Raw genomic sequence first — 18,556 nt, 5'->3', positions numbered from 1 at the left:
GTTTGGGTAAACTCTGGGAGTTGGTGATGGACAGGGAGGCCTGGCGTGCTGCGGTTCATGGGGTCACAAGGAGTTGGACACGACTGAGCAACTGAACTGAACTGAACTGAATAACCTATAATGGAAAATAATCTGGAAAAAATGTGTATCTGAATCACTTTGCTCTATACTTGAAACTAACACAATACTGTAAATCAACTATTTCAGTTTTTTTAAAAGATAACTATGTCTTAAAATCAGAATTCTTTTAACAAAAAGCTTTAAAGAACACTTGTTCTACATTACTGAGAAAAGCTATATACCTTTCATAGTGTTTCTTAAACATTTTGATAAAGTCAGAATTTTATAGAAGCCTCAGATATTTTCTCCCCCAAATGCAAATACACATCAAATACAGTCTACGATATCTAGGGGTTAATTTACCCCCCTGAAACTTTTATAAACCTGCCAGTTTTCCACTGGCTTTAGGAACTCTCTCTTAGTACTCCCAGTCTAACTAATCCTCACAATAAATAGAAACAGGGGAAATTCTGTGTATCATTACCATTATTCAACTTTCATTGCAGTGTATGTAATACCTGGACATATCATTTGTTAAAAATAAGTTAAGGAGGCCCAGGATGGAGTCACATCACCAAAATGAGACTTAATTACCAATCAGGAACTCTCCTAATCAATACTACTTAGGTAAACTGGCAATGGCACCCCACTCCAGTCCTCTTGCCTAGAAAATCCTATGGACAGAGGAGCCTGGTAGGCGGCAGTCCGTGGGGTTGCTGAGGGTCGGACACGACTGAGCGACTTCACTTTCACTTTTCATGCATTGGAGAAGGAAATGGCAACCCACTCCAGTGTTCTTGCCTGGAGAATCCCAGGGACAGCGGAGCCTGGTGGGCTGCCGTCTATGGGGTCACACAGAGTCGGACACAACTGAAGTGACTTAGCAGCAGCAGCAGCAAACTGGTAGATCCCTGCCATCCCCTAAACAAAGGTGATCTTTTAATAAACAGTCTTTTTTGTCTAATACAACACATGTTCCTGCTCCCTTCTGTCTATAAGTCTTTTATTTTGTACAGCTCCTGGGGCTATTGTACTTTCTGTTTGCTTGACTGGATGCTGCCTGATTCATCAATCAATGAAGAAAGCCAATAAGATCTTTAAAACTTACTGAGTTGAATTTTGCTTTTTTAACACAGGGCCTGCCTGAGCCTACAGATTCCAAAACACCAAGGTGACCAATAAAAGAAAATCACCTCTGTGCCACCAGGGGCTGCTATTGCCAATGTAACTATTTTAGGTTGGAAAGGACTGCATTTTTAGAATACCTTTCAAACAAAAGGACCAAAGCACAAAGCTTTGTTAAATCTCAAAACACAACCTGATTTCCAGATGATAAACCTGGGTGCAGGCCTATTAAAAGAACTGCCTAATTGCTATAAGACAACAGCAAGGAAAATACTCCGAGCCCTGTCTCAAAGGAAACTACAAGCATCTAACTAGCAGCCCTTCTGGTCAACGGGTTTGCTTTTCATTGTGGCCAAATAGATGCCCATTCTAAGTCTCATTAAGCAGCTAGTCGCTTGCCCTGTTAAATTACTCCTTTTATGGCTTACAGGCTCTTTGGTCCCAGGCCATCAAGATGTGTTTTTATAAAGTTTTCCAACTCTAAAAATATTAAAATTTAAAATGTGAACCGAGATAATGTAGAAATACCCTGGCCCCTAAGTTGTGCAGTAAACTCCTTGCTCCCTGTCTCTCCTCTGCCTTTTCCAGTTGTACTTTAATCACCACTCACTCTCCACTAACAGATACTGATTCAGAGTTTTATGCCAGTCTTTCTGCTAGGCTCCAGGGGACAGAGAACGAATAAGACACACTGCTCTAAAATCTTACATTCTGGAAAGAGAAAATAATAGGTAAATGCACGGTAGCAGAATATGCTACCCCAAAATATACCACTTTGGCATAAGGATTATGTTGAGCTGAATATATCTGAGAAGCAGATGCAAAGAAAGCTCACAGCCCTCCTCCTATTCACTTAAAAGCAGGACATACATTTTCAAAGAACTTCCCTGGTGGCTCAGTGGTAAAGAAACCCCCTGCAAATGCAGGAGACATGGGTTTGATCCCTGGGTTGGGAAGATTTCCTGGAAAAGGAAATGGCAACCCACTCCAGTATTTTTGCCTGGGAAATCCCATGAACAGAGGAGTTCGGTGGGCTAAGTCCCTCAGGTCACAAAAGACTTAGCGACTAAAACAACATTTTCAAAGGTGTCCCTCCTTCCCTATCTACCAGGAAGTACAAAAATAAATGCCAGAAGACAATTTTAGACCCTTATTAATGGAGAAGAAACCGACTTAAATCTGTGATTCAAACCTCACTCTTGTTTATCATGCTTTTCCCTGTCATCTCCCCAAAAATGAGCTTCTGGACATGGTCCTTTTTCTTTGTCTTTGGCTGAAGATGGTATATAAACAGGAGTTCTGAGCCACTGCTTTGAGTCACTCATTTTTCCCTGGGTATGTCACATGCATATACGAGGCACGTACTGTACTCAGTTGCTCAGTCACGTTGACTCTTTGCAACCCTATGGGTTGTAGCCCTCCAAGCTCCTCTGTCCACGGGATTTCACAGGCAAGAATACTGGAATAGGTTGCCATTTCCTCCTCCAGGGGATCTTCTTGACCCAGGGATCAAACCCATGTCTCCTGCATCTCCTGCATTGCAGGTGGATTCCTTACTGCTTAGCCACCAGGGAAATTCCCCATATAAGGGGTGTGTGTGTGTGTCGGTCACTCAGTCACGTCCAACTCTATGAGACTCCATGGACTACAGCCTGCCAGGCTCCTCTGCATGAAATTCTCCAGGCCAGAATACTGGAGTGGGTTGCCATTTACTTCTCCAGGTATATGAGGCGTACTTGTTAGTAAACCTGTTTGTTTTTCTCATTAATCTGTCTTTTGTTACAGGTGTCCCAGCCAGAACAGAAGAGTGGGAGGGAAAACTATTTTTTCCTCCTTTACATCAATAAATTATTAAAATGCAATGAACAACAACAACAAAAAAAGTAATGAACTAAGGGTTGTTACTATCTAGTACCTAGAAGTAGCTATCAGAATTGGTGGTGAGAGAAAGAAAAAAATGACTAACTTGGAATAGGTCAAAGAAATGTGAATAGCCAGGTATGCTGCAGGTGAAACAGCATGTCCTTATATAGGGAAGCATGAAACAGAGTGGTATGCTGAGGAACACTAGGAACCCCAGAGTGTAACAGTAGGATTCAGGACACACTCCCCCAAAATACAGAACCTTGGTGACAGAGTAGATGATGGTTCAGAGCACAAAGGGGCTCGTTTATTTGCAGGCTACCTCTCCATGTATCTGGTGTGTTATTTTACCCCTTAGTGGGCTGTGCTAATCAAGATAACTATCATAGCAAGTATTTGGAATGAAATTGCCATAAAACAAAACTCTCATTCTGCATTTTAAAATATTTTAATTCAAATTCAGGCTCAAAGATTTTAAATGGGATTGATTTTGGAAAGATGGGACATACTTGGAGAAATCTAGTCTTGTTTTCTTTCTGAGTATCCAAACATTTAAAAAAAAAAAACATTTCTCATGGAAAATTTCAAACACATACAAAGCAAAAACAATTGTATAATGAGCTCCCATGTTCCCATCACCAACTTGAACAAATAAATCACCTATCTTGTTTCCTTTCTACTCCCATCCACTCGACCCTTCTCTTACATTTGGAAAACCCCAGACATCATAACAGTTTATGTGTAAATATTTCAGTATGCTTCTTAAAAGATATAGGTTCTTAAAAAAATAATACATTATTCCATTTTCCACACTAAAAGAAAAACACTTTCTTAATAATGAAAGAATATCAATCAATCAATTCCCAATTATCTTACAAACTTCATATTTTTTACTGGTTTGTCTAAGTAGTGGATTAGCCAGTCAAATGAAATTAGCTATAGGTTCCCCTTCCAGCTTCATTGGGCTTTATTTTCTTGTAATTTATTTGTAGGTCATTTGTCCTAATGAGTTTCTCATAATCTAGATTTTATTGACTATATCCGCATGGTATCAGTTTTTAAAAATATATTCTCCTGTCCTAGTGTGTCCTACAAATTTGTAAATTTGTAGTTAGATCTAGGAATTTGATTAGGTTCAGATTCAGCTTGTCTCATTTTCTGCCAGGAAGTATCTAGTGTCTGCTGCCTATTAAAGCTCTGTGCCCCACCACCACACTTCCTGCTGCTGCTGCTGCTAAGTCACTTCAGTTGTGTCCGACTCTGTGCGACCCCATAGACGGCAGCCCACCAGGCTCCCCGTCCCTAGGATTCTCCAGGCAAGAATACTGGAGTGGGTTGCCATTTCCTTCTCCAATGCATGAAAGTGAAAAGTGAAAGTAAAGTGGCTCAGTCGTGTCCAACTCTTCTTGACCCCATGGACTGTAGCCTACCAGGTCCTCCAACCATGGGACACTTTCTAGACCTCCAAAACAAGAGTCATCTATTCTGCCCACAAATCTGCAACATTTATGGCTATGGAGAGTGCTATAATAGTTAAACATTAGTTCATCTCAGTTACTAGATAGACTACCTGGTTACTTGTTTACTTACAATAGATCACAGAACTTCTAAGTTTGCTAGCACCCGCCTTTGGTTCTTGGCATGTATTATTGCTTAATCCTAGGAAGAAAATAATTCTGATATCAATTGTTACAGAAAAAAATATGTAATTATAACTTGAAATCTTTCAGATAATTAAGGCAATTATCACACCTATGGAGACTGTCCCCAAAAGCCAACAACAGCATCTTCCAAATTCTGCTTTGTCATTTCTAGCTAACTGGTCTACTCTTCACACTGATAAAAATGGTACAGTTTACCAAGCTTTAGAAGCCATTGAATTCAACCTTCCTACTTCATAGATGAGGAATATAAGACCCAGAGAACTTAAATGACTGCCCCAAGATTACACAGCTAGTCCAGAAAAACATCTACTTCTGCTCTATTGACTCTGCCAAAGTCTTGACTGTGTGGATCACAAAAAACCATGGAAAATTCTTAGATAAGAATACCAGACCACCTGACCTGCCTCCTGAGAAATCTGTATGCAGGTCAAGAAGCAAGAGTTAGAACTGGACATGGAACTGGTCGACAGAGGAGCCTAGTGGGCTGCCATCTATGGGGTTGCACAGAGTCAGACACGACTGAAGCGACTTAGCAGCAGCAGCAGCAAAATCACTGCAGATGGTGACTGTAGCCATGAAATTAAAAATATGCTTGCTCCTTGGAAGAAAAGCTATGACCAACCTAGATAGCATATTAAAAAGCAGAGACATTATCTTGCCAACAAAGGTCCATCTAATCAAAGCTATGGTTTTTCCAGTAGTCATGTATGGATACGAGAGTCGGAATATAAAGAAAACTGAGTGCCGAAAAATTGATGTTTTTGAACTGTGGTATTGAAGAATACTCTTGAGAGTCACTTGGACTGCAAGGAGATCAAACCAATCTCTCCTAAAGGAAATCAGTCCTGAATATTCATTGCAAGGACTGATGCAGAAGCTGAAACTCCAATACTTTGGCCACCTGATTCGAAGAATGGATTCATTGGAAAAGACCCTGATGCTGTGAAAGATTGAAGGCAGGAGGAGAAGGGGATGACAGAGGATGAGATGGTTGGATGGCATCTCCAACTGGAAGGACATGAGTTTGAGCATGCTCCAGGAGTTGGTGATGGAAAGGGAAGCCTGGCGTGCTGCAGTCCATAGGGTCGTAGAGTCAGACACAACTGAGCAACTGAACTGAACTGATATAGCAGAAATGGAACTCAAGCCAGAATTTTGAGCTCCCAAATTAATGCTATTCCCATCATCCTCATCATACTTGTTTGCATCATACTACACTAGTTGTTTTAACAAATAATTATAGTACATTTGAGGCTGCTGCTGCTGCTAAGTCGCTTCAGTCGTGTCCAATTCTGTACAACCCCATAGATGGCAGCCCACCAGGCTCCCCCATCCGTAGGATTCTTCAGGCAAGAACACTGGAGTGGGTTGCCATTTCCTTCTCCAATGCATGAAAGTGTAAAGTGAAAGTGAAGTCACTCAGTCATGTCAGACTCTTAGTGACCCGGTAGACTGCAGCCTACCAGGTTCCTCTGTCCATGGGATTTTCCAGGCAAAAACACTGGAGTGGGTTGCCACTGCCTTCTCCAATGTTTGAGGCTACACAGACATAATCTGATCCTTTGAAGAGAAATCAACCCTAGACTTATAGATCATGGAACACCTAAGAAGCTTCATCTTCTAGGGCTAATGTCCTGAGTGAGAGTAAAATCTCCTAAGGATTACAGGATTAAGAACTATGAGTGGGTTGCCATTTCCTTCTCCAATGCAGAAAAGTGAAAGTGAAGTCGCTCAGTCGTGTCTGACTCTTAGCGACCCCATGGACTGCAGCCTACCAGGCTCCTCCGTCCATGGGATTTTCCAGGCAAGAGTACTGGAGTAGGATGCCATTCTCTTCTCCAATCATCAGAGAAAGGCACACTAATCATTAGAGATATGCCAACCAAAACCACAACGAGCTATCACCCCTTACTTGTCGGAATGCTAGCAGCAAAAAGAACACAAATTACAAATATTGGCAAAAATATTGGTGAGAAGGTAAACTGGTATAGCCACTGTCGAAAACAGCATAGAAGATTCTCAAAAAATGAAAAAATAGAACTACCGTATGAGCCAGCAATTCCATTCCTCAGTATATATCTGAAAAAACTGAAAACACTAACTCCAAAAGATATATGCACCCCAATGTTTATAGTAGCATTATTTACAACAGTCAAGATATGGAAGCAACCTAAGTGTCCATCAACAGATAAATGGATTAAGAAAAGGTGGTATATATACACAATGGAATCCTACTCAGCCATAGGAAGAATGAAATTCCCTCATTTGCAACAATATGGATGGATCCGGAGACTATCATGCTAAGTGAAATTAGTCAGAGAGAGATAAATACTATATGTTATCACTTATGTGAGGGACTCTAAAAAATAAAACCGGTGAATGAATATAATAAAACAGAAACAGACTCATAAATATAGGAGGGAAAAAAAAACCAAATACTAGTGGTTACCCGTGCAGAGAGGGAAAGGGGCTGGAAAGAGAGGCAAGACAGGGGTGCTGCTGTTCAGTCACTCAGTTTCGTTCGACTCTTTGTAACCCCATGGACTGCAGCAGGACAGGCTTCCCTGTCCATCACCAGCTCCCAGAGCTTGCTCAAATTCAGGTCCATCCAGTCAGTGATGCCATCCAACCATCTTGTCCTTTGTTGTCCTCTTCTCCTGCCTTCAATCTTTAAGGGATTTAAAAAGCTACACGGATTATGTTATACATACACTGAAGAATAGCAAGGAGAGATAAGAAAGCCTTCCTCAGTGATCAATTCAAAGAATTAGAGGAAAACAATAGACTGGGAAAGACTAGAGATCTCTTTAAGAAAATTAGAGATACCAAGGGAACATTTCACGCAAAGATGGCCACAATAAAGGACAGGAACAGTATGGAACTAACAGAAGCAGAAGATATAAAGAAGAGGTGGCAAAAATAGAGAGAAGAACTACACACAAAAAAAATCTTCATGATCCAGATAACCACTATGGTGTGATCACTCACCTAGAGCTAGACATTCTGGAATTCGACATCAAATGGGCCTTAGGAAGCATCACTACAAAGCTAGTGGAGGTGATGGAATTCCAGTTGAGCTACTTCAAATCCTAAAAGATGATGCTGTGAAAGTGCTGCACTTAATATGCCAGCAAATTTGGAAAACTCAGCAATGGCCACAGGACTGGAAAAGCCCAGTTTTCATTCCAATCCCAAAGAAGGGCAATGCCAAAGAATGTTTAAACTACCGCACAATTTCACTCATCTCACATATTTCACTCATCTCACATGCTAGTAAAGTAATGCTCAAAATTCTCCAAGCCAGGCTTCAACAGTACGTGAACCATGAACTTCCAGATGTTCAAGCTGGATTTAGAACAGGCAGAAGAACCAGAGATCAAATTGCCAACATCCGCTGGATCATCGAAAAAGCAAGAGAGGCCCAGAAAAACTTCTGCTTTATTGATTACACCAAAGCCTTTGACTGTGTGGATCACAACAAACTGTGGTAAATTCTGAAAGAGATGGGAATACCAGACCACCTGACCTCCTGAGAAATCTGTATATAGCTCAAGTAGCAACAGTTAGAACCGGACATGGTACAACAGACTGGTTCCAAATCCAGAAAAGAGTACGTCAAGGCTGTGTATCCTCACCCTTATTTTACTTATGTGCAGAGTGCATTATGTGAAATGCTGGACTGGATGAAGCACAAGCTGGAATCAAGATTGCCAGGTGAAATGTCAATAACCTCAGATAGGCAGAGGACACCACACTTATGGCAGAAAGCAAAGAACTAAAGAGCCTCTTGATGAAAGTGAAAGAGCAGAGTGAAAATGTTGGCTTAAAACTCAATCAGAAAACTAAGATCATGGGATCTGGTCCCATCACTTCATGGCAAATAGGGAAACAATGGAAAGAGTGACAAAATTTTATTTTGTGGGGGGGGGGGGGGCCCCAAAAATCACTGTAGATGGTGACTGCAGCCATCAAATTAAAAGACGTTTGTTTCTTGGAAGAAAAGAAGAAAGTGAAGTCGTTCAGTAGTGTCCGACTCTTTGCAATCCCATGGACTGTAGTCTACCAGGCCTCTCTGTCCATGGGATTTTCCAGGCAAGAGTACTGGAGTGGGTTGCCATTTCCTTCTCCAGGGGATCTTCCTGACCCAGGGATCGAACCCAGGTCTCCTGCACTACAGGAAGACGCTTTTCCCCTCTGAGCCACCAGGGAAGCCAACCTAGACAGCATATTAAAAAGTATAAATATTACTTTGCCAACAAAGGTCCCTCTCTTCAAAGCTATGGTTTTTCCAGTAGTCCTGTATGGATGTGAGAGTTGGACTATAAAGAAAACTGAGCGCCGAAGAACTGATGCTTGTTAAAACTGTGGTGTTGGCAGACTCTCGCGAGTCCCTTCGACTCCCTGATGCTGGGAAAGATTGAAGACGGAAGAAGGGGACGACTTAAGATTAAATGACTGGATGGCATCACCGACTCAATGGGACTGAGTTTGAGTAAACTCCGGGAGTTACTGGTGATGGACAAGGAAGCCTGACGTGCTGCCATCCATGGGATCCCAAAGTGTCGGACACAACTGAGCGACTGAATTGAACAACCAGATCTCTTTTCCGACTCGCTTTCAAAACGAATAAAACTGAATAAAATACAGGTCTGTTCTCAGTCTTGTCCGACTCTGCGACTCCCTGGACTGTAACCCACCAGGTTCCTCTGCCCATGGATTTTCTCCAGGTAAGAATACTGGATTGGGTCGCCATTTCCTTTTCCAAAAACACAAGTCTACCGCCGGCAAAAACCCCACCCACCAGGGAGTGACTCTTCCAACTACAGTTAACAGAGGGGTCCTCAGGCCCGAGGAGGGGTTAGTGGGGAGATGTGGTGTCCCGACACCAGCCTTTACAATGGCAGGTGGGCCTTTCTGCCTCCCTCGAGCTCACTCAGCGCGCCCCCGGCCCAAAGGACCCCGGCCCAAGAGCCCCGGCCAGCCCCCAGGTCCTCGGCGCTGGCCCCCTCACCCGGCGCGCGGCGGGCAGTCTGTGACGTCACGGCCGCGCCGCGCCTCCAGGAAGGACCCCTTCTCCGGCTCCTCCTCCTCCCGGCGCCGGCGCCGCTTTCTGGAAGGTTCGTGAAGGCGGTGGGCGCTTACGGTTGCTCCCTGGTCAGCCTCAATCCGCGTCCATCCGTCCTTCCCAAGCTCACGCAGACCCATCAAAGGTTGCCATGCCCGAGAACGTAGCACCCCGGACCGGGCCGCCCGCCGGGGCTGTCGGGGCTGCCGGGGCTGCCGGCGGCCGCGGGAAGAGCGCCTATCAGGACCGCGATAAGCCGGCCCAAATCCGCTTCAGCAACATCTCTGCAGCCAAAGGTATCGCTCCCCGGCTTGAGCCGCGGCCCGCCGGGCCTGACTGTGCACTCTCACCCCCAGCCTTGGGTGGGCTGTTCGTTCATTGATCCGCTTTGGGCCTCTTATAGAACAAGCTAGTGCAGGGTTCCTCCTTCCTGCCGTTATTCCCGACCCCGAGTATGGAAGCCTTTGGACTGGCCCCATTCTGCGTCTTAGACGCCCATAATTTTCCGTCCCGGAGCGTGCTGCTTTCATCATACTTAAGAAAGCAGCCGGGGCCCTTATGCAGCGGTTTACTCTTACAATGTTTGTATGATACTCTTCAGTCTTTTTGTTTTTATTAAAATAGGGAAATGCTTTTCTGGGGGCAGCTATTGAATTGGGGTAAACTCTCCGCGCCTTAAATTGGGGCGGGGTCCATTGTACTCGGGGGGTGGGAAACCGACCGACCCACCTTGTTTGAGAGTAATTACGAGGCTGCGTTGAGCTTTGATATCGTCTCTGTACGTACAGCCAGCAGATGGAGAAGAGTTTGGCTTTTGGTGGAATTCAAGAAGTCCTGGGTTTCGTTCAGTTACGTTACTTCGTGCCTTTGTGACCTTTAACCGAGGTTTTCTTCCCTATAAAATTGAGGATGGAAAAGTTCGCTTAAAAAAAATTTGTGAAGATTAAGAGACGTCGGGTTGAATGTGAAGAGTCTAGAAGCAAAAGTGAGAACAGGGGCTTAGAGTTCTTGCCCGTTATGTGTTTGAGTACAGGGAGTAGTTCATTTGGGTTAGAGCATCAGGTGCCGGAAGAAACGAGAGGGGAGATCGGAAAGGTAGAGTGGGGCCCGATCTTAAAGGCCTGGTGTCCTTTGTTGTTGTTCTGGAAAGAGTTTAACACGACTCTCTCAGCTACAGATTGTTTTTCAATATAATGAAATAATAGCTACCTTGGAGGGTTGCTGTAAGGCTTAAATAAGAAAGCATATGAGGAGCCAGGTGTATATATATATGTATACATAGAGTACAGCCTTAAAGATATTTGAGGTTATCTGTCCAGGGGACTGAGGGTATGGTGCTGCTGGTGCTGCTACTGCTGGGAAAAACCAGGTACACTGAAGGAAGGATGGTGGAAGACGAGAGAATAGGTTCTGGTTCAGGCTTAAATGAGTTGAGGATGTCAGAATGACTACATGGTAAATTTAGGAGTCGTTTGAAAGTTCAAGAGAGTCTTTACCAGGAAATCAAAGTTGTTTGATAGTTATCTAGAGACCATAATTGAAGCTTAGATTTATTTCATTAGAAACAAGGTGTTAGGTAAATTCTGGTGCCATGTTGGGGGGCTGGAAAAGCTATAGAATATGGTAGATTTTCAACAAACAAGGTAACAGGATGGGATGTTTACTTCGGCAAATTTGGAAACATCTCTGCACAGAGAATTGAAATTGGACAAGAGAGGAATGCATATAGGAAGAAAAGGCCACTTACTTGTAAACCTGACCCTTACATCTGAAGTGAGGAGAGCTCCTGGAACATACTAGACTGTCCAAGTCAAACAGAACCCTACAGACTGGTGGGAAAAAGCTGTTGCCAGATGCATCTTTAGTGTAATTCGTGGAGCCAGTTTTCTCTTTGGTTGACAATGTCAAAACAACACACACACACACAAGTAGTTGTGGTAGTTCTAGTACTATTCAGCACAAGTCATTTAACAGATAATACTGTGTACTACATAGTATGTTAAACTTCACTTTTGAGGAGGTGGTCGACAAAAATTTTATTTTTTGAATAGTGTGCCTTTCTAGAGGCTTCCTGTAGATGACTGTAAGGGTGTTCTTAAAGTGAATTGGTCTGCTTGTAGCATCGTTGCCATGTGGGTCCACTAAAATCACCTAAAAGAGTAATTAATGATGGCTGAATAATTAGGAAATGCAGCCCCCAATTATGAAATAATTAAGTAGAATATTTTTTAAACTATACCAAATATTTTCTTATAATCTTTTTAAGATTATGTATTGTTAACACAACCTACTGAAAGCATTATTCTAGTTGTGGAATATACAAAAGCAAATAGGGCTGTAGAATATACTAGGAGATCTAGCTTGTCCTGTTATTGCTGCTTGTTTTGTTTCAGAAAATGGGGAAGGTAATGCAGTCCTCATTGAGAGCACATGACTTAAGTTATAATGATATTTATAGGAGGATTAGGTGACTTCAAAATGTATTCTACCATATGTGCAGGGTACAAAGGCTACGTATAGTGACGTTAGCAACAAAAAGTGAAGTGTCATACAATTAAAGGAGTAAAATATTTCTGTGTTCAGTAGATTTTTAGGTATAGAATTTTCTTTAGCAAACAGTGAATTGTTACGTACCATATTTTAATAAGGACAAAATGATGATTTGCGGGTAGAAGAAATGCTTTGCTCGTTAAAGAGTCTTGGTTTCTTTTTTCCCCCCCACATTTACAGCTGTTGCTGATGCCATTAGAACAAGCCTCGGACCAAAAGGAATGGATAAAATGGTAAAAGGCTCAATCATCCATTACTTATTGAGTACTACTGTGCCTACTGCAAGCTCTCTAGAGGGTTAAGATGTGCTGTTTAAAAAGTAAAGTGTTAGAAAGTCTTTGAGAGTTCAGAAAGGGGTAGATTACTTTGGGATGAACGGGACCTAGTTATAATTCATATTTTATGATGATTCTTTATAATATCTTTTGTATCCCTTTTTTAGTGTCTTAGTTCCTTCACTTTTAAGTAGGAAAAAACCCAGGTATTTCACTTGTAAACTGGGACTATTACTGCATGTTCTTAATCATGACACCAGGGTAAGGGAAAACAATTTGAAATTAAGCATTATGCAAACATAAGTTAACTTCTGTACAAGAAGTATTAAAATTAGTAGAGCTTTTAGGGTTTCACATTAATACTGGATAAAGAAAAAAAATATTTTGAAATAACAACCTTTAAAAAACTATACTTTGCAGATTCAAGATGGAAAAGGTGATGTGACCATTACAAATGATGGTGCCACCATTCTGAAACAAATGCAGGTGTTACATCCAGCAGCCAGAATGGTAAGTGTAATTTTTAGGCGAGAGGTTTTTGGTTTTCTTTAAGTATGTTATTTGATATTCGGTAAACAGTTAAATTTGTTTTATTTGATCACATGGTAAGTTTAAACATGGTGAAAGTTTTTCTTTTTTATGCTAATCAGGCATATTTTTAGGATATGTTGTATCCCTAGCATTATGTTCTTTGTTGAAAATCATAATAAAACATAATTCTCCTTTTCCACAGCCACGTGCCTCACATATAAAGAAGAGAGAAAAAAATTGTACTGTTGAAAAAAAATTTGTACCAATTATTCAGTGGGTGTTAGCTGAAAGTAGAATTTTAATTGTTTGCAAAATAAATCTTGTGTTTAAACTTCCCATGATATTTATTTTTAAAAATAATTTTTAATTCAACTACAAATCATAATGGTGATTCTAGTGTCAAGTGAGTCAAACTATCAGCAAAAACAAATTCCTTAGAAATTCCTGTTAAAAAATCCCTTTTGATTAGGTAAAGGTGACTGAAAATGAGTCAGGTTGTGCTTCATGCAGGGTCAGTTTAGATAAACTTGGCCAAGGATTTCAAACTAACAATCTCCTCTCATCTGAATCCTGCACTTTATAGCTTCTCAATATACAGAGTGCCCCTAGTTCTTTTAAGTAGTGGCAAGAAAAAACAACCCGTAGTCTGAACTATAAATCATAATATAGCTTCTTATAAAGTGTGTAAGTAGAATTTTGCATGCCACAAATATATAGGTCATCATTTTTAAATCAAACCAAGGTGGACAAAAAATCAGAAGAAAAGTATATTGACTCTTACAGTGCTGATAATCAAGATCTATAAGTGAACATGATGTGAATCTCACTGATGTAAAGTAAGATGTTATTGGGTTCTCATGAACCAGTTCTTACTGAGCGACTTGACATGTTCTGTTCACCCAGCTGGTGGAGCTGTCCAAGGCTCAGGATATAGAAGCAGGAGATGGCACCACATCAGTGGTCATTATTGCTGGCTCTCTTTTGGATTCCTGTACCAAGCTTCTTCAGAAAGGTGGGTAGGACATAAGACATGCTTTATTACTGAAGAAAGGCAAAAGTTATTAAGTAATATGAGATTAACAATTTAATTTGAAACAGCTAATTTTGCTATGTTTATCATGTGAATTAAAAACTTTTTTTTTTTTGCTTCTGGATCTCCCCCCACCCCACCCCACCCCACCCCTGGCTTTCCTACTTTGTTTTGAATGGAACTTCATAAAATTTTGCTTTTAAGAAATGACTGGTTGGTGGTGGTACTAAACAGGCTATAGATGAGAAACTGTGATTTCGGAGAGAAAGTAAGGATTCTTGTCTTGGTACATACTGCCTAAATGTAGTTGTGATTCCTCAGTCACTTACTATGATGTAGATTTATAGAATCTTTGTAAAGTAAAAAAATGGTTTTAGTCTTAAGTATCACATAGTATGTAATTTATCTATTTCAAATTAAATAGAAATAAATTATTAGACATATTAGCAGTTAAAGTTATTTGAACCATTATTAAGAATAATTTAAAATTTGACTGCATTGATGTTGTAATGAACAAATTTTAAGTCATGTCAAGTATGAAGTTTATCTGTTATTATTAAATTAACTACCCTTTCACAAATGACAGGGATTCATCCCACCATCATTTCTGAGTCATTCCAGAAGGCTTTGGAAAAGGGCATTGAAATCTTGACTGACATGTCTCGACCTGTGGAACTGAGTGACAGAGAAACTTTGTTAAATAGTGCGGCCACTTCATTGAACTCAAAGGTGAGACAAGCACAATGCGATCATTGTAAAAGTACAGTTAAGTTCATCAGGAACTGCAGCTCTTATTCTGTGGTTTTTGATGCTGTGGTTTTTCATGCTGTATAGTTCATAAATATTAACTCTCAAGAGTGGGTAACTAAACTAATTTGCATAACTGAATTAGTTCAAGTAAAATTAACTCACATCAAGGCTTTTAGGTAAGTTGATTTTACAGATGGGAAAAGAAAGTGAAGTTAAATAACTTATCCAAGACCCACTAATGAAAGGTAGAGATGAGACTTGAACCCCAGACAGGGCTGCCCATCATGGTCCATCTCTTAACCATGTTGCTATTTTTTTTTTTTTTTTTAATCAAATATAAAGCATTAATGTTAGTTTCTTAGAAGCTCATGTCACCTATTCTCTATTATGTTGTGTGTCACATGCCCACTCCATTCTTTTTCCTTTTCATCAGTATTATTTAAATGTTAAGTGGAAATCTAGATCGTATTAGTGACATTAAGTAATAGTGTTGGTAAATGTCCCCAGAACTAATTTAGACAGAATATCATAATGGTTATAAGCATTGGTCATAGAGCCTAGACTGCTTGGGTTCAGTGCCGGCTCCACTTAATTAAGCTGTATGTTTTAGGTTTTTCATTGGAAGATTGAGTATATGAATGTAAAGTGTTAAAGCTACTGCATGACATAGAATTCATGCTCACTATGTTCTAACCATTACCTATTTTTATCAGCCTCTCAGTAATAGGGGTGCACATATATAACATCTGATCATAAATTCAGTTTAAGTACAAAACCTCAGCATAAAATTGTTCTTTTGGATTTCCTGTTGAATTACTAGGTAATCTAGTCAGTCCTGACTATTAATAAAAGAGGAATGCAAACATATATTTTTATATGGTGACAGTCAAACTTGAGTGGAAAAGATAGTTTATATGTAATGTTTTCTTACATGTACTCCATGTGTGTGCTAAATCACCTCAGTTGTGTCTGACCCTTGTTCTCCACCCCACTCAAAAAAGTAATTGAGATTACTTCTTTTAATATCTTTATCATTAAAGAACTGGGACTTTCTCTGTTACAACATTTTATGACACTAACTTTTTTTCTTTTTAATACTAGGTTGTGTCTCAGTATTCAAGTCTTCTTTCTCCAATGAGTGTAGATGCAGTGATGAAAGTGATTGACCCAGCCACAGCTACTAGTGTAGATCTTAGAGATATTAAAATAGTTAAGAAGCTTGGGTAAGCATCTCTAATTATAACTTTAATAAAAAATAATTTTCAAAGTAAACATAAGCTGTTTCAAAAATAGTTAAATGAAAAATGTAGATGATAGTCACGTAAGTTTAGTTGTTTTGTTTTCATGACAGCTGATATTAATGTGGAAGTTTGAAGAATTAGTTTTTATTCCCTAGTGATGGCAGAGCAGTAGTGTGATCAGAGAGGTTCAGGAATGGGCCATTAATAAATATGAGTGAGGTTGAAGCACATTTTATCAGGCTGATGATTTTTTATCTGTTTTCAGTCTGTTAAACTTGGAGATTTCCCTCCCCTCTTAACTGTCTCTTCATTTTCTTTTTTCTTAGTGGGACAATTGATGATTGTGAGTTGGTGGAAGGTCTGGTTCTTACTCAAAAGGTAGCAAATTCTGGCATAACCAGAGTTGAAAAGGCCAAGATTGGGCTTATTCAGTTCTGCTTATCTGCTCCCAAAACAGATGTAAGTAAAACCAAATGATTCCTTAGGTGTTTGACTTTCTAATAACAAAGATTTTTGCTGATTATTATAAAAATAGAAAATGCTGATATTAATACTAGTGATAGAAAGCAAGGATTTAAAAATAATTAGTAAAATCAAGACATGTATAAAATATTGGATGCCACGTGATAAATTTAATTTCAGTTGGCTGTTTATTGAAATTGAGCATTGACTTCTCAAATGAAGACAGTCATAAGGATATGTATGAAACAGTAAAACTAGGCTATGTGTAAGAGGGATTTCCAGATCTTTGTCTTTATGTTTGCATAGTAGAACTTCAAACCAGCTTATTGTTTTTATTCCAAAAAGGTGATTTTTTAATTTAACACATTAAATCTCTTAGTGATAAGTACTATTCCCTGAAGGAGTGGCTGATCTTTGTCACCTGATTTCAGGTTTGCTCTCATTTCATATTGTATTAGCATATAGGTTGAGTCGTTTGTTTCCCAAATTTTAACCCATATAAAAATCAGTGTTCTTTTATAGGTCTTAAATACTATAGTACTTGTCTTTAGTAATTGCTTTCAGCATATCAATGTTTTTTAACCATAGAGTAAAAGAGATGCAATTGAAGTTATTTCAGTAACATGTAAGTTTTCATGAGGAGAATTGACATATCCATGAAATAGGATGATCATTTTTACATTTAATGATTTCCAAAACATTGTAAAAAATACCAGTAAGGTGTATAGCTAAAAATATAAAACCTGAGTTATATTTCATGTATATTAATTTTTCTAGACTTTTTCTGTGTGTGTCCATGTAATATCTAGTTTGATGTGATTTTCGTTAGATTTATATTGTGCATAATATTTTCATTAAAATTCTCATTTTTTGCTTAAGAACTCTTAAAATCCAAATTATTAATATGTTCTTTTTCTGAACAGATGGACAATCAAATAGTGGTTTCTGACTATGTTCAAATGGATCGAGTGCTAAGAGAAGAGAGAGCTTATATTCTAAATTTAGTGAAGCAAATTAAAAAAACAGGATGTAATGTTCTTCTCATACAGAAGTCTATTCTAAGGTATAGGGCATTTTATTTTGTTCATCTCTTAACAATAATTGATTTTGGATCCCTTCTAGCAGTTTTTAAGAAGCATTAGGGGTGTGTTAAACCACTAGAAATCTGGAACAGATTTGCATTTTAGGCCATTGTTGTATTCTGGTAAATGATCTAAAATGAGTTCCCTTCTTGTTAATGATAATTTAAGTGTGGGATATATGTCCTTCTTGACCAAGATCCTTACTATCAAGTAAAAAGGTACGTAATATAGCTAAAATTTTAGAGGTATTTATTTAAAGTGAAGTTGCTCAGTCGTCTCCAACTCTGCGATCGCATGGACTATAGGCTACCAGATTCCTCCGTCCATGGGATTTTTCCAGGCAAGAATACTGGAGTGGGTTGCCATTTCCTTCTCCAGGAGATCTTCCCAACCCTGAAATTGAAGGCAGATGCTTTACCGTCTGAGCCACCAGGGAAGTTCTTTATTTAAAGGGCCATGCAATAGTTTGTCTTGAAATTTTAGCAAGTTCTTTTGGGGGTAATGTTGGATAGTCCACGGATTGAAAGAATTCTCCAAAGTTTGAACTGATGCCTTTTTGAAGAAACTGCTGTTTCAGTGTAGACACATTCTCATGTACTCTATATGTTATGCCAGAAAGTATTGTGGATCTCTTGATATAGACACCTTGTTGAAGAGTTGGAGTACCTGGTTCTAAATTCAAGTTATGTAATAGCTAGTAACTTGTAGTAAATTGCTTTCAAAACTCAGTTTACTTATCTGTAAAACAAGGATACTGATATCTACCCTTCAGTATCAGGGTTGTTGGGGTGCAGGGGTCATTCAGATAGTTTGTGTAAACGTGTAAATTTGTGGGGTCTTAAACATAATTTGATGGAG

General features: G+C 39.7%; 1 protein-coding gene across 1 annotated transcript in view; it reads left to right on the top strand.

Moving 5' to 3' along the window:
- The first annotated feature begins 9,770 nt into the window (after positions 1-9,770).
- The window catches only part of CCT4 (chaperonin containing TCP1, subunit 4 (delta)), a 13,254-nt gene continuing 4,468 nt past the window's right edge, over positions 9,771-18,556 (top strand). The window contains exons 1-8 of the mRNA XM_010863280.1: positions 9,771-10,073; positions 12,508-12,560; positions 13,023-13,112; positions 14,037-14,145; positions 14,750-14,892; positions 16,015-16,136; positions 16,481-16,613; positions 17,540-17,679. Of these exons, the coding sequence (XP_010861582.1) occupies positions 9,929-10,073; positions 12,508-12,560; positions 13,023-13,112; positions 14,037-14,145; positions 14,750-14,892; positions 16,015-16,136; positions 16,481-16,613; positions 17,540-17,679 (935 nt within the window). The 5' untranslated portion in view covers positions 9,771-9,928. The remainder of the gene's footprint in view (positions 10,074-12,507; positions 12,561-13,022; positions 13,113-14,036; positions 14,146-14,749; positions 14,893-16,014; positions 16,137-16,480; positions 16,614-17,539; positions 17,680-18,556) is intronic.

Source organism: Bison bison, unplaced genomic scaffold (assembly GCF_000754665.1).
Source record: "Bison bison bison isolate TAMUID 2011002044 unplaced genomic scaffold, Bison_UMD1.0 scf7180017864489, whole genome shotgun sequence".
NCBI classification, from domain to species: domain Eukaryota; kingdom Metazoa; phylum Chordata; class Mammalia; order Artiodactyla; family Bovidae; genus Bison; species Bison bison.
This window is presented reverse-complemented; position numbering and strand designations above follow the sequence as displayed.